The 14,502-nt window shown below is 40.0% G+C and overlaps 1 protein-coding gene across 3 annotated transcripts; it reads left to right on the top strand.

The window, feature by feature from the left end:
- Positions 1–1,876: 1,876 nt before the first annotated feature.
- Positions 1,877–14,261, top strand: LOC110851388 (transcriptional enhancer factor TEF-1). 3 transcript variants are annotated; one of them, XM_022099148.2, is made up of 13 exons: positions 1,877–2,665; positions 5,752–5,870; positions 6,020–6,158; positions 10,626–10,683; positions 11,054–11,123; positions 11,187–11,348; positions 11,428–11,462; positions 11,816–12,011; positions 12,141–12,200; positions 12,298–12,464; positions 12,563–12,797; positions 12,884–13,054; positions 13,133–14,261. In XM_022099148.2, exons 1-12 carry the CDS (start codon positions 2,641–2,643, stop codon positions 13,001–13,003), a joined length of 1,386 nt encoding a protein of 461 aa, XP_021954840.1. In that variant the 5' UTR covers positions 1,877–2,640; the 3' UTR covers positions 13,004–13,054; positions 13,133–14,261. The 3 variants fall into 3 exon arrangements, with proteins under 3 accessions (XP_021954840.1, XP_035708484.1, XP_021954839.1); XM_035852591.1 differs by lacking the exon at positions 1,877–2,665 and adding an exon at positions 5,333–5,618 and having other exon boundaries at positions 11,196–11,348; XM_022099147.2 differs by lacking the exon at positions 1,877–2,665 and adding an exon at positions 5,336–5,618.
- Positions 14,262–14,502: the final 241 nt, after the last annotated feature.

Here is a 14,502-nt window from a genome sequence, read left to right as displayed (position 1 = left end):
CTCGGGAAGGGCACCACAATAAAGATTTGTCTGGGTCGGATCAACAACAATGACGAGATGATGCGATGTGACTACAGCTCTGACAGCAAGATTTACTAAACTTTGGTAATTACCTGCTACAGCTCTTGGTTCGATACTGGTACTGGTTTTACTTCAATCTAACTCTAAGGTGGTGGATTAGTGAGGGAGTGTAATAAGCATTTAGTAGCAGTTGACGGAGATAAGTTGGTTTCATAATAACGTTAGACGCTCAAGAGAGAGAGTCTTATAAATGGTTTAGTAAGTTGTACGGGTCGTCTCATCTTCTTCTTCTGGTGTCATGTCATGTTAGCCTTTGGCTGTATTAGTCAACCACCCTTCTTCTTCTTCTTTATTCTCCTCCTAAAGGCACGGTAAGTAAGTGGCTCTGGTTTATTGTGGTGGGGTGTCAGGTCAAGTAAATAAACCTGAAGCGAACCGAGTGGAGTGGATGGATCATGCTTTTCGTTCCAAGTAAATAAGCACCCCGACCGACATATGTAACTTGCATGATTACATTCAAAGAGAAAGAAAGAAGAGAGTTTGTGTCAACGTAAAAAGGTGCAAGATTTGAAACTAAAGGGCTGTGTGTGTGTATTTCCATTATGATTTGGTTGGGCAGCAGGTATATGTGTGTACAATACTTATGTACGTGTGTGTACACAGGTCTTTGAGACCGTTGGAGAACCAACCCCTTCGTTCATTTCATATCGCTCTTGGTCAAAGATTGCATGCGTTGACGTTTACTGCTAGCTGCTTCTGGTCTGTCAGGCATGGTGGTGGTGTGGGCTGCTTTTTAGTCCTGCATTTTATTTGTATGCATATGAGGAGGTTTTTTAGCAATGAGCAAGAATAACACGAATGACTAATAGCACACACAACAGAGAGCTTGGGAACGTACTTATGCATTTGAGATGAGCGAGTCCTAAAGTTTTAAAAAGTTGGTTTATCTCTCCTCCTCCCTATTTCGTTGTTGAGTGTGTGTATTGTTGATGGTGTTACCTTTGATGGTTGTTGGTAGTAGTCGGCGGTGATGATGATAAAGGTTGGAGTCCAATATATATACTTACGTATGTATGTATGTATATATATTGCAGTTGCCATATCATCCTCATTTTTCGTCATTGTGGACGGACGGATGGAAAACGAAGAAGAAGATGCGAGTTTAGTTTTTAGCTGGCATCATAATAAGTTGGAGAAGTAAGCAGAGAGTTGTTCTTCTTCTTCTTCTCTCCGAGAGAAGCTGCATGACAAAAGGGAAATGAAGTTTTTAGTGATGCATTGCATGATGCTCCCAGTCAGTATTTATTCCTTGTACATATAGCGAGAGTGGCTTGTTTTATACTCGCTTTTTTGATGATGGTCGTTAGTTAGCGGTTAATGCCGGAGGGTTCTAACAACGAAAGGAGGAGAAGAAAACGCAGCAGCATCGGCACACAGAGAGAGTGCCTTGGTGGTGTTTTGAACCGGTTGAGATGGAGTAACACCTGTTGTCTTTGCCTGCTCCTTGAGACAGTCCTCATGCTGATGCTTCTCTTTCCACCAGAAGAAATAACCTAACCACCTACCTGCCTGACTCAATGTTGTCAAATCCTCATCTTATCTTTTCTTCCTCGCTTTCCTACAAACATAATGGGCTTGCATGTATACCCTCGTCGTCTTCTTGCGGAATACGGTACGGAATACAAGTCATAGGCCAGTCAGTACTTGCCTTCGACGACGTTTTACTTATTATACTCCTCTCTCTTACCTGCCTGCCTGCCTGGTGGATTGGATGGTGATGGTGCAGAGCAAACTCCGTGTTTCTAAAGCTTCCTCATCATCTTCTCCGTCTTCTTACCTGAGCTTTTGGCTCAAGCAAGAACGTCTCACTCACTCCAAACCTATAATGCATAAAGGTAACATCTTTCCCTTCTCGGTTTCTTCCTCGTCCGAAGAAGAACTGATTCTCCTCTGGCTTGAGTAAAACTACGACATTTACTACCGCACTCACTCACACCATCGTTTGTCTACCTGCTATTCAGGCAGTGTAACAAATGCTAACGAGTAAAAACCTTCACCAACTCTTATTACTACACCCTGGTTTCAACTACTTACTACCCGGATCGGACAACATACTTCCGTGTTACCATCGTCATCATCATCTCTCTCACTACAGTCTCGTCATACCACGCTACAGTTGCGCTTAATAAGGATCTGCAAGTTTGTTTGTGCCACAGCTAAATACAGAGCTAAATACTCGTATGTATGTGTCGACATATTTATTAATCAACGCTATTGTCGTATCTCCCAGTATCATAATAATATTAAGTACTAAGCGAGTGACACTAATTATCCAAATTAAAATTAGTGAAATTATCAGTGTTTATTTGCCACACGTGCGTTGCTTATCAAAGATCGGAGGGTGAAGCTCACCTTTCCCCTTCATTACGTGCCTTATCTAAAAAGTGTTGTGTGGTTTGACTCTCATTATTTATCAGTACCACATGCATCCATATTAAATAAAATAGTGAATACAAGAAGAAGGGGACTGTGTGTGTTTTGCATGTAGTTATTTATTTATTTGAGCTACTATACAAAGTGACAGACAGCAAGAAGAGATCAATTCTTCCTGTTGTTGTTATGTTCTTACACCTTCGGGACTTGGGTAATTTTCCTACTTATTTAAACAGGCATGAAAAAGGGGAAAGAAAGCGGATGAAAAAAATAATATATGAAGCGCTTTGATTTACATCATTTACATGCATGCAATACATACTGTTGTACAGTGACATTATTATTTTTTATTGACTGTGCAGTGTAATATTTGCATCATTAAACTTTCCCTGTAACACGGGAATTATTTTTTGTTGGACAACTGTTCTGAAAAAGCGTCAAAATTCCGTCCTTTTGTGATCCAGGTAAAAATTACATTACCTTTGTTTAAAGTTGGTTGGTTACTAAGCTAGTTTTTTTGGGGGGAATTACATGCATAAACATTATTGTCATACAAGTCGCGTTGAAAGTGACGAGACTGAAAATTGAGGGTAAAATAAAATTTTGGAAAATATAACGTGGAGAAATACATAGGATTCCTTTAGAGGAGCAGGTTAAATGTTTGGCATAGCTGGGGGAAGTCCTAGTTTGATGCACACTCTGGGCAAGCAAAGCAGCCTGTTTTGTTGTGTTGTAATAGATTTGTTGCATGGCTTCTGGCCTGGACTCTCTTATACGTTATTATTTTACTCGTAGACTCTAAACCATCGTCATATGCACATCGTCGTTTCGTTGGTATCAAGTTAAAGTTGGGTCTTTTAGTGTATAAACCTTCCTATCGTTTTGAACTCTATAGTCGACATCGTCGTTCGTCCACACTAGTAATAAATGCAGCTTGGTTGGTTTTTGCTCTCGTACAGTTGTTTCTCGCTGTTGCATCGCATCATCATCATCATCCATCCCCTACCTTCTTCTTTACCTAACCCTTTTTCCACAACAGCACATCATTGTTAAGACCAGGCCGAGTATAACGACGCTTTGTTCATATATCTCGGAGAGGAGCAGTACTTTTGGTTTGGAGAGAGCTTGTCGTTTTCCTATATCAAATATACCCATCCACGAAAAACTGACTCTCCGTAGTCCATGGATTTATTTAGATTTGAAGAGATGCACGGACGTGTACGGTGTCGGAGGAGTAGTAGTGTACGCACAATAATAAACTAATGACAGATAGAACTACGAGGTACTTTGGTTCCTCTTAATCTTTATAAACTCTATTGTGCATTATATTATTACGCTCACTCCGTTTTTTTTGTGAATCGAGATGGGACGTGGGGCATATGCTTTTTACTCGGTGGCTTTTGTTAGCCTGGCTCTTTCCAACTCTCTCTCTTTATACTCGTACTTACTACGGTTGGGTCTTAGAGAGAGCAGATCCTCGGAAATCGGTGTGCCAGTAGTGGTACCTTTATCATCCATATCGTAGAGGAAGGAAGAAGGAAGGACAAGTCCGATGCAAGTTTTACTTGAACCTTAAGAGCACTGAATATAATAAAGAGAAGAAATGATGTGTGTGTGTAGGGGATGACGCGGTGATTGTATTTACGTGTGTATGTAATAAGTGTGCATGGATGTGTTGTTGGAGGGAGAATGAGGAAGGGTACTTACTACACGTGGAAAAGTGGACCCTCATCCAATACTAATAATATATATAACAATCCCTTCTCCACCTGACATGAGGAAAATCAGTCCATTAAGGTTTAAGCTGGCCTAGCCTAGCCCTTGATATTCCCAAGAAGGCAATCGTCTTGGGCTGTTGTTTCACAGGGTGGTTCATATGCATGTTGGGCTAAAAGGAACAACAGCCGTGTAGTGTAGGGGCAAATGAGTCAGTTTCTTACCCGAGGTGGAAAAGAAGGAAGGACCACTACTCACTCATGACTACCTGGTCGGCCAACATCATTACGAGTTTGTGATGGTAATACGGCGAGTTACCTTGAAGAAGACGAAGACGACGAAGGAGAAAAAGTACCCCTGAGCTATCCACACGGTTTAAAAATCCCCAGGGTCGACTGATTGCAGTGAGTTTGCTGCAAGCTCATCTTCTGGCAGCTTAAAGCTCAGTATCTCTACATTTATACATAAGTATACGACGATATTCTTCTTTGAAATGGTTTTTCTTGGTGGCTGTTGACCATGATTTTTTTGCTGCTGGATGGAGGAGGAAGAAGGAGCAGTCCTCCTCCTATGCAGGGAGGGAGAGCAGCTAAGGAGCTGCTGCTTTTGATGATGGAGAGAGAGGAACCTTCATCTTCTTCCCTGGACTTATAATGCATGATGATGTTATTCTCTGTTCATGTGGCTGAATGTGATTATTATTACGCTCTCCTTGGTTGGTGGTGATGATGATGGTGGTGGGATCAAAAGAGAAAGAGAGACGAAAGTATATGCACTACCAGGCAGCGTCCGATCCTTCTCCGTCTTAAAGTCTGCCTTGGTCAGGATGGGACGGGGATGATTTGCGTATGGTGGTATAAAATAAGGAAGACGTGAAATTAACCAACTGCCCACCTTGAGCAGTCGGATGGACGGATGCTGAAATCTGTGCAGCCAGCAAGAAAGGGCGTTGTTAAGAGCGTTTTTATGACTCTACAAAGATCATCCCTTGTTCCTTCTCTCTTTGTTTTCAACCTGAGCCCTGCTTCATCTCCCGTAAACAAAACCACCAGCCAACCTGCTGCTCTCCTACACATACATACGTACACACTACAACACAATGAAATTCAGGAAATAAAAAACAAATTCAAATTGTACTCCGAGTCTCAGTCGTGCTTTGGCCTGGTGTCAACCAATTCGCTGGGATTAGCAGTACTAATTCACCATGCATTTCCTTCCAGTTTGACGTGCATCATTCACAGCGTTGTCCAGTGGTCATATACTTTCTCGTGGTTCCCGATTGTTTCTTTGTGGTGGGAATTAGACTCCCAACGTGCAATTCTAGATACTTGCAAGTTCAAGGGTCCCCTTAAAGAAATCAAGAATTATGTGCAATATTTATCTTTAAACTTCTTCAACAAACAGATGATTAGCAGCAAACATGGTGTTTTCCATTTCACAGCTACTAAGTATGTACATACGCCAAAAGAGGTTTTTAGTTTATGTGTTTTGTGTATTTGGACTGTCTCACTTTCTACGTATCACTGCACACATCATGATTTATTTCAGTGTTTTGACATACGTACTTTTTTCTAATTGCAGCTATACCTTCCTCCGAGTCTTCGTCATTAGCCATCAAGCTGTCTTCCCCCTGGACTCCGAATTCGGCCCCCGCTCCCGACAACGGAGCGGGGAGTGACCGCAGTCTTGATGTCAGTGACGTAAGTTGACAAACTTTTATTTTGCATTATTTTCTGCGAGAGTGAGAGAAAGGAGATGTAGAAAGTTGTAAAATTTCATCTTATTTTCTTGATATTTTTGATCGAAGCAGCAATAATAACCAAATCTCTTTGTGCTTTCACTTTTCCAGGATGACAAGGACTTATCGTCTTCAGATGCGGAAGGAGTTTGGAGCCCGGATATTGAACAAAGTTTTCAAGAAGCCCTTGCCATTTACCCACCATGTGGCAGAAGAAAAATCATCCTATCTGATGAGGGTAAAATGTATGGTGAGTCAATGCGTTTCTTTTTGAAAGCGGATATTATAAACTCCATAATAGTTAGTGTATATGTATATGGAACAAGTTTCAGACCTACATGAAACCATGATTAAATGTCGGGCAGATTTTTTAAAAACTTTAAACTTATGCATTATTATCAAAAAACACTTTGATTTGATTTCGGATCTGATTAGAACGTTTGGGACAAAACAAAGGGGTGGCAGTCGTAGTGGTCGGTCGGTCGGTCGCATAAAAAAGAGGAGCATCATTATTAAAGCATGAAGCAGAGGGAATAATAGTTCAGAGACCAAAAGACTAAGGAGGATTATATTATATAGAATCGCGTCCATGCAAGAAGAAGTGCTGGTCACTTCATCTTGATGGTGTCAGTTATATATTTTTCACTCTTATTCTTCTTCTGCATGCAAGTGCAACAGCGTGTTGTTTTGCTTTACTGGTCTCTTGGCTGGCTGGTTGATTGGTATATTGGTGAAGAGCATCAGCGAGAGAAGATGAGTTTACTTACGAAAGCGAACAACTCATATGCGGGTTTTTATTGAGCTCTGTGTTAGAAAGAGAGAGAGAGAGAGCATGATGTGGTTTTAGTCAGTCCACGTTTGCTGAAGAAAAACGCTGGCTAAACCCAGCTTCACCCTGCCTGCAAAGATGAAAAAGAATACAATGGGTGGATGATGTAAACTGGTTTTTACTTTGAAAGCGTCTCTCTCTCTCTAAACCACTTGGATGTGGACCTGTGGCTGACTTGTCCTACCAAAAGCTCTCTCTCGTAATAATGACGATGATGGGATGGGACCGTATTAGTTGGGATAGAGGACGGATGGACAGTCAAGTGTTTACTCTGTGTAACGCTGATTTTTGACTTTGCTAGTTAAATTTTGATCTGATGTCGACGTCGTCGTCGTTGTCGTGTAGCTGGTCACTTTTGTTGAGGACAGATGACAATTCACCTTCTTATTTACCGGGATGGACGGATGGATGGATGGAGAGGGATTAGGATTTCCTACTTTTACCAAATGCAGAGATGTCTCAAAATGTCATGAGTCCATCCAATTTGGATACACGAAATAAGATTTAGTTCTAAATGTATTGTGCTATACGGGCTGTGTAGCTGGCAGGTTACATGTTTTTGTGGGTATGTATGTACGTACGGACGGGCAGAGTGAAAGAGGATGGATTAATTGAGATCAGTTTGCCCCTGCGTGATTCATCTACCTAATATCTGGGGTTAGGTTGAGAACTTTGTCATTTAATTACGAAATGGTAATGGCAGTCTCGTAGTCTGACTCTTGTTGAGGAAGTTATGATTGGTTAGCCGTTGTTTCAGGGTATGTTTTTAATCTCCATATTTTTTGCAGTCCATGAAATATAGCAAACATGGTTGGTTGGTTTTGTTGCAATTACTGTGGAGTAGGCGAGATTGGGAGAGGAGTTATTGTGCATTGTTTTGTGGAGAGACTCGACTGACTGGTTGTTGAGTAAGGGTTTCAATTCAAAGTCAATGAAATAAAGTAGAACCAAACGAAAGGAGAGGAGTTGAAGAGAGAGAAATTCTCCGTCTTGTTTATATCAATATTTCGCTCCGTTGTTGGCAGTTTAGTTGTGTGTGTAGTCAACAGCCATGCATCCGAGAACTGGAGAGTCCGGGCATTATGGGTCGACGGTTGGTTGTTGGCTGAACTGAGGAGGAGAGCTTCACCACCTGCCCCTCTCAGATCTTGATGTGCTTTGCATATGTGGTAGGGTCCTATGAGTGTACTATAACCCTAAAGTGGTTTGACTCCATGGCCACATTTGCGCCCGCCACACCCACTCAAAGGGATGAAAACCACAAAAGTTACCAACTTCAAAAATCCACCAAAAATCCAATTTTGATCGGATTTTGATAAAATTTTCATTTTTGTAATCCCAGATACTTGCTTGATCATATCCAGTAGCAATCTCAAATTTTTTGAAATTTTCGAAATTTTCGGGCATTTTCGGGGTGATGAATTATTCGAGAAAATTCAAAATTTCAAAAAAGTTGAGATTGCTACTGGATATGATCAAGCAAGTATCTGGGATTACAAAAATGTAAATTTTACCAAAATCCGAGCAAAATTGGATTTTTGGCGAGGGTTTGAACAAGTGAAAACAGGGCTTTTTTCGTGTTTTTGGCGCCTTTGAGTGGGTGCGGCGGGCGTAACTGTGGCCATGGAGTCAAACCAGTTCAGGGTTTTAGTACACTCATAGGACACTACCACATATCCAAAGCACATCAAGATCTGAGAGGGGCAGGTGGTGAAGCTCCCCTCCTGAGAACGGGAGGCAGGCAGGCAGGCAGCAAAAGCGGCGAGTGGTGGTAGTTTTCCTGGAGTCCCTTTTAATGTTTTTATACACCGTTTCCTACAGTCACTAATTGGACATTCTTGGCATAGTTTAGTTGAATATCGCCATGGATTCCCCCTCTCTCCCTCCCTTCTTCCCGGGTGATTTGTAGAATCGACCGGCAGATTCCGAGCACTCGCTTGTTCCTTCTTCTTCTCATCCAGCTAGGCTAGAGGGAGGAGGTTCAGCCAGCCTCACAAATTGCATCTGTCCCGCTTTTCTCCGCCAGTATTTATATACAGCCGTACAACATACAACACATGAGGAGTACAAGCAGCTTTAGCTTTGGGAAAGCAGACAGGGGGTCCTCTACAAATTCTAATTCGGATGCTTTTTAACGTCCTCGTCCGTTGACTTGGTTTCTACTTCTTCCTCCTCCATTTTATTCAATCTCCTCCTGCTGCAAACACCAGCATCCGAGCGTCGTCTCACTTTCTTCCTCTTGTTCTCAAATGCATGGCTTTTACTTACGGCAAGAAAGATGCTGATTCCTCTTTGTCCAAACTGCTACGCTACGTATACCATGTCATTTCTGCTGCTGCTGCCTCGCAGGCTGCCTGACTCCTTTGTTCTTGGCAAGATTCACCTCCTCTTGACGTTTATTACACCACAACCCGTACTTTCTTCTATCCCCATGCATAAGGATGATATGATAATAATCATTGCAAGTTGATGCCCTTAGTTAGTACACACGTTGTATTAAAGCATATTGGTTTTGTTCCCGGTAACAATTTATCCGCTACAAAATTTCATCTTTGGTTGAGGAAACGGTTTGGGTTTCGCTTTCCCCGTGGAACTGAGTGAGTGATACGGTGATGGTGCCATGAAGGCGAAAATGTGGATAAAATGAGTTTTGTTCCTGAGCTCGGATGACAAATTATATTTCCAAGGACAGAGAATGCACCACATAGACGAATACATACAAAAAAAAGGATGCGACAGAACGGTGGTGATGGTGGAGAAAGCCATAAACCGTGGATCCGTCGGAAAAATCAGCTCCGGCTTTGTTCTTTCACATTCCACACATCCAATAATGCGTTTTTGAGATTGTTCTCGCTCGTCTTTTCCAATAACAGAGAGAATCAGGAGCTCAATTCTTCTTGTGACGGACATTTATTGTGCTTTCGAGCACATGCAAGTAAGACTGCAGCGAGCGGGAGTGGTATTGGTGAGTGAGATGGTGAGAGAGAAAGACAGAGAGAGAGAGAGAGAGAGAGAGAGTAAGAAGAAGGAAATACTTTCCCTCAAGTTGATTGGCTGCAAACAAACCACTAAAGCATCGCTTTAGGTAAAGTTTTCAACAACTCCCAAATGTTCTCCGTTTATCATTTCACTTTCCGACCGACTAAATTGCACAAAGTTGCCCTGCTTCTTATATTATGCTCTGTACTGTACTCACTCAACTATGACAGGTAGTTCTTATTTATTGTACTTTGCTGCACCACCACAACATTTCCCATAACTTTGTTCATCATCTTCGTACCCTTCTGTGGTGCACCTAATGCAATTTTCTGCTATATTACGTACACTGCTAGTTTTGCGTATGAAATTCATGAAGGCATAAATGATGATAATGAGGGTTGGCGTTGGCATGCATTTTTGGAATTACTTAAAAACGAAACTTTCTTGGTTTTATGACGGGCTTAAAGTTGGACAGAGAGAGAGAGTAAAGTTGGACGGCATATTTCTGAGTTTTGGTCCTGCATATCTTTGGAATGTATCGACAAGAGCAATTGATCTGAGACTTTTATTGAAACAATATACTCAATACAGGACAAGTTGGAGAAATACCAGTCTTTGATGACTCAAAAATTTTAAAAATTTTGTAGCAAACGAATAGGCGTAGCGTGGTTTGGAATTCTTCATTTTGTTCTGCGACATTGGATATGTATATTGTGACTGAATTTACTAGGTTGGAGCTATGTTCTTGTAATCTCGATATATACCAGACCACGTGGTGGTTTTAAGATGGAGAGATCATTGATGTATTTATCTTCAGTCATTATTTGATACTTGTTCCATACGTTGCAGTACATTAATACATTATTTCTGACCACGTTCTCAAAAATTTTACTTGTTTCTTGATTTCAGGGAGAAATGAGTTGATAGCAAGATATATAAAACTACGAACAGGAAAGACCAGAACCAGGTATGTACAAAATTATTTATTATGACCAAATTAAATACTATCTATTAAGAAAAGTTCCAATGAACATTTTAGTTCTCCTTGAACACCTTTTAAATGCAATCTAGCAAACCCAAACTAATTTCTAAAAATGAACGTCATGCTACCATCACACCACTTCCAAAAAGCTTCCTTTCTGTTCCACCACCAACTTCATGTGATACATGAGTAAAACCTTGCTATACATAAGGTGAACGAGTTATGTACTGTGCGGATGGAGCAAAACTTACGAGAAACCCTAGTCTCAGCACAAGATACTTTAGGAGGCCGTAGGTTTTAGCTCCACCCGCACAGTACATAACTCGTTCACTTTATGTATAATAATTAATTCTAGGAAACAAGTCAGCTCTCACATCCAAGTTCTCGCACGCAGGAAAATGCGTGAAATTCAAGCCAAACTGAAGGTATTAAGTTTGAATGATTCCTCATGTCAAGGCGCATTTTCTTAACAAACTTTCTCATTTAAGCAAAATCAGGATCAACAAGCCAAAGACACTCAAAAGGCTCTTCAGACGATGTCGTCAATGTCCAGTGCACAAATTGTATCTGCAACTGCCATGAATAAGGCTGCAGCTGCTGTCGGTTTAGCAAAACTTGGGCTTGGAGCGACTGTCCCCTATCCAGGAGCAGTAAGTCAAGTGCAGCAGTTGTTTAATTATTAATCATCATGTTCTTAATTTAAATTGATCAATTTGTTCCCGTTTACAGTTTTGGCAAGCTGGTCTTCAACCAAATTCTCAAGAGTAAGTCAAATTTTTATTGTAGTGCTGTGATTTGTTGCTCGTGTAATATCACTGTTTGTATAACAAGCAAGAGTTGCTTGAATTACTTTCATTTAGTGCCCTGTAAAAGAAATGGGCCAAGTGATGATATAAATTTAAGAGTCGAGTGGGATGATAATTTTTTGTCGGTCTCGTGGGGATATTAGTCAGAAGAACTGACAGAATACTAAACATTCAGTATAGTAGTATACACAATTGTCAGTTTGGCTAAATTTCCTAGCCCCAAACAAGCTGAAAAAAATATATTCAAGTCCACTTTTATTTGATTGAGTATCAATTTTCTCATAATTTTTTATCGTGTATTTTTTTCGTAGTGTCAAACCGTTTGCGCAAACTATGTACGGTGGTCCACCTGGTGCCAACGCTCATCCTGCGGGGGGTGGAAACGGGCCCTCCGATGTAATTTCCGTTCCTCCTGGATCTGGATGGGAAGGAAGAGCTATCGCCACACACAAACTCTGCTTGGTTGAGTTCTCAGCTTTCATGGAACAACAAAGAGACCCAGATACAGTATGCACACATAAACATCTACATATTTGCATATGCTCGCGTTGTATATAAATTTAGAGTTACTGGATTTGTCAAGAATTTATATTTAATATACTTTAATATACTTTAATATTTAATATTTATATTTAGTATCAGAAACATTTATTTGTGCAAATTGGACCGGTGTCATACTCCGACCCAGTGCTTGAGGTAATTGATGGGATGATAGCATTTAGTGAATGCGAAATAAAATATATACTTTGTAATGTAATAAAAATTATGAATCTTTCCTGGTTACATTTATTAGGCTGTCGACGTGCGACAAATCTATGACAAGTTCCCAGAGAAGAAGGGTGGTCTAAAGGAGCTATATGACAAAGGACCTCAGAATGCTTTTTTCCTTGTCAAATTCTGGGCCGATCTCAACTCTAATATCCAGGATGAAGCAGGAGCATTCTATGGTGTCACCAGCCAGTAAGCACTCATTTTAGAATGACTAATCACAACTCTGCACGAATGAAGAATCTGCAAGTTATAAACTCTTCGTGTTCTCAAACATTCTTTGTGTGTAGGTATGAAAGTAATGAGAACATGACCATCACATGCTCGACAAAAGTATGCTCTTTCGGAAAGCAAGTAGTGGAGAAGGTGGAAACCGAGTACCCAAGATTTGAAAACGGCCGCTTTGTATATCGCATCCATCGCTCCCCGATGTGCGAATACATGATCAATTTTATTCACAAATTGAAGCATCTTCCCGAAAAATATATGATGAACAGCGTCTTGGAAAACTTCACCATTCTTCAGGTACTGAGTGGTTGCTCAAAATGGTTTCAAATTTTTTTAGAATGAGTTTCACTGTTTTTCATAATATGTTTTATTATTGGATACAGGTTGTGACAAACCGAGAGACTCAAGAAACCTTGCTTTGTATTGCTTATGTATTTGAAGTATCTTCCTCTGATCACGGAGCACAGCATCACATTTACAAACTTTCATGTACCCCCCTTTAACCAGATGGGTCCAGCATTTTCTCTCGCCAACATCCTTTAAATTATGTAGTGGTAAGTTTTGGTCCAAGTCTTCTCCCGTAAGATTTATCGTATTTAAAAGACTGATAAAATTATGTTCTTTTACTTCAGGTCAATAACCCATTGTGGAAATCCCTTTTTGCACTGATGGTGACTACAAAATGCTGAATATCCCCAACAACTTGTGAAAGAATATAATAATACAACTCGAAAAGGATGATCAAGTATATATATTACCAACAACGTATTTATTGTCTGTGAACTGTTCTTGAGCTATTGGCGAAACTATCGTGAGATTTACACTAAATACCTTCGGTGAAGGTACCTATGCAAGAATCAGAGTTCTTCGTCTCAACTTATCGATTTCGATCGAAGTGCCTTCTCTATACTCCAGCAGAATTCTTGTATACATGCCCTTATACATAAATACATAACACATACATATTCAATGATGACTACAAGTACTGATTTTTTTTTATCTTTTTGGCAATCGTTTGTGGTTAGTTTTTGGTGTAATATTGAATCCTAGTCTCTATGAGGAAAACTCATGATTTTCCTCCGTCCGTATGAAATATTTTTGATGATGTCAATCATGCAAGGTTTTAAATCATATTTTATAAATGTCAATTAATATTTCTAGCGTGGTAATAATATGACGGAACCCGTACCATTGTACTCTCATTTGTCAAGTATAATTATGTGCCAATAGAATTTATTTATAGAGTTTCGTTGTTTAAAAATGCGTTGTGAGTTCAAACGTGACTTCAAAGCTTATCCATATCAATATTGTAGTTTCATAGAAAATGACATAGATACTGACATGAAGCTGTATCGTTATACCTTTCTTAATTAGGTTATCATCATCTTTGTAGCTAGATTTTTAGATATTATATAGTATCAATTCGTTGACTCCTTATGTGATGAGATTTGAAGCGAGTTGTAAATTATTTTGTTCTCCGGCTTCTAAATAGTACGGGAGTGAACCACCAACCACCAACAACAATTGTATGAGCTCTACCTACAATTAACACTTTTTCATAGATACATATTATATATTGTTGTTCAGTACGATAGAACGGTTATACTTTCCCCTAGTATTAACATTTCTCTTCATTGTTCCGTTGTAACTGATTATAGTATTCAGTTTTCAATCAAGGAGGTATCTCATGCAGCTATGCGCTGGTCAAACTCATAATTGTGGCCTATCAAGTTTATTTACCAATAAAGACCCAACTCAAACTCCTTGTGTCCGTCCACTACCATTTATTTATTGATAATCAAACTGTGCATTACACTTATCCTTCGCATTGTTACCTCATGTCTCATGTCTCATATCATATTCCATATTTACTAAATATCGCATCCAACCTGACACGATAATGTCATCTAAACGGTTCATGCAATTCTTACATACAGATAAAAGTCACACCATGTGGAGAGATTTGCTACTTTTTCTTAGTTATTTTTGAATCATGGTGAAG

Source organism: Folsomia candida, unplaced genomic scaffold, assembly GCF_002217175.1.
Source record: "Folsomia candida strain VU population unplaced genomic scaffold, ASM221717v1 Fcan01_Sc006, whole genome shotgun sequence".
Taxonomy (NCBI): Eukaryota; Metazoa; Arthropoda; class Collembola; order Entomobryomorpha; family Isotomidae; genus Folsomia; species Folsomia candida.
Note: the sequence above shows the minus strand (reverse complement) of the source record. Positions and strands in the feature narration are given on the sequence as shown.

Excerpts from the sequence above, each read along its gene's own strand:
- LOC110851388 (XM_022099147.2), top strand. The coding sequence starts at position 5,591 with ATGGTGTTTTCCATTTCACAGCTACTAA. Across the intron at positions 5,619-5,751 it reads TTCCATTTCACAGCTACTAA|CTATACCTTCCTCCGAGTCT; the intron begins GTATGTACATAC and ends TTCTAATTGCAG. Across the intron at positions 12,201-12,297 it reads ACTCCGACCCAGTGCTTGAG|GCTGTCGACGTGCGACAAAT; the intron begins GTAATTGATGGG and ends TACATTTATTAG.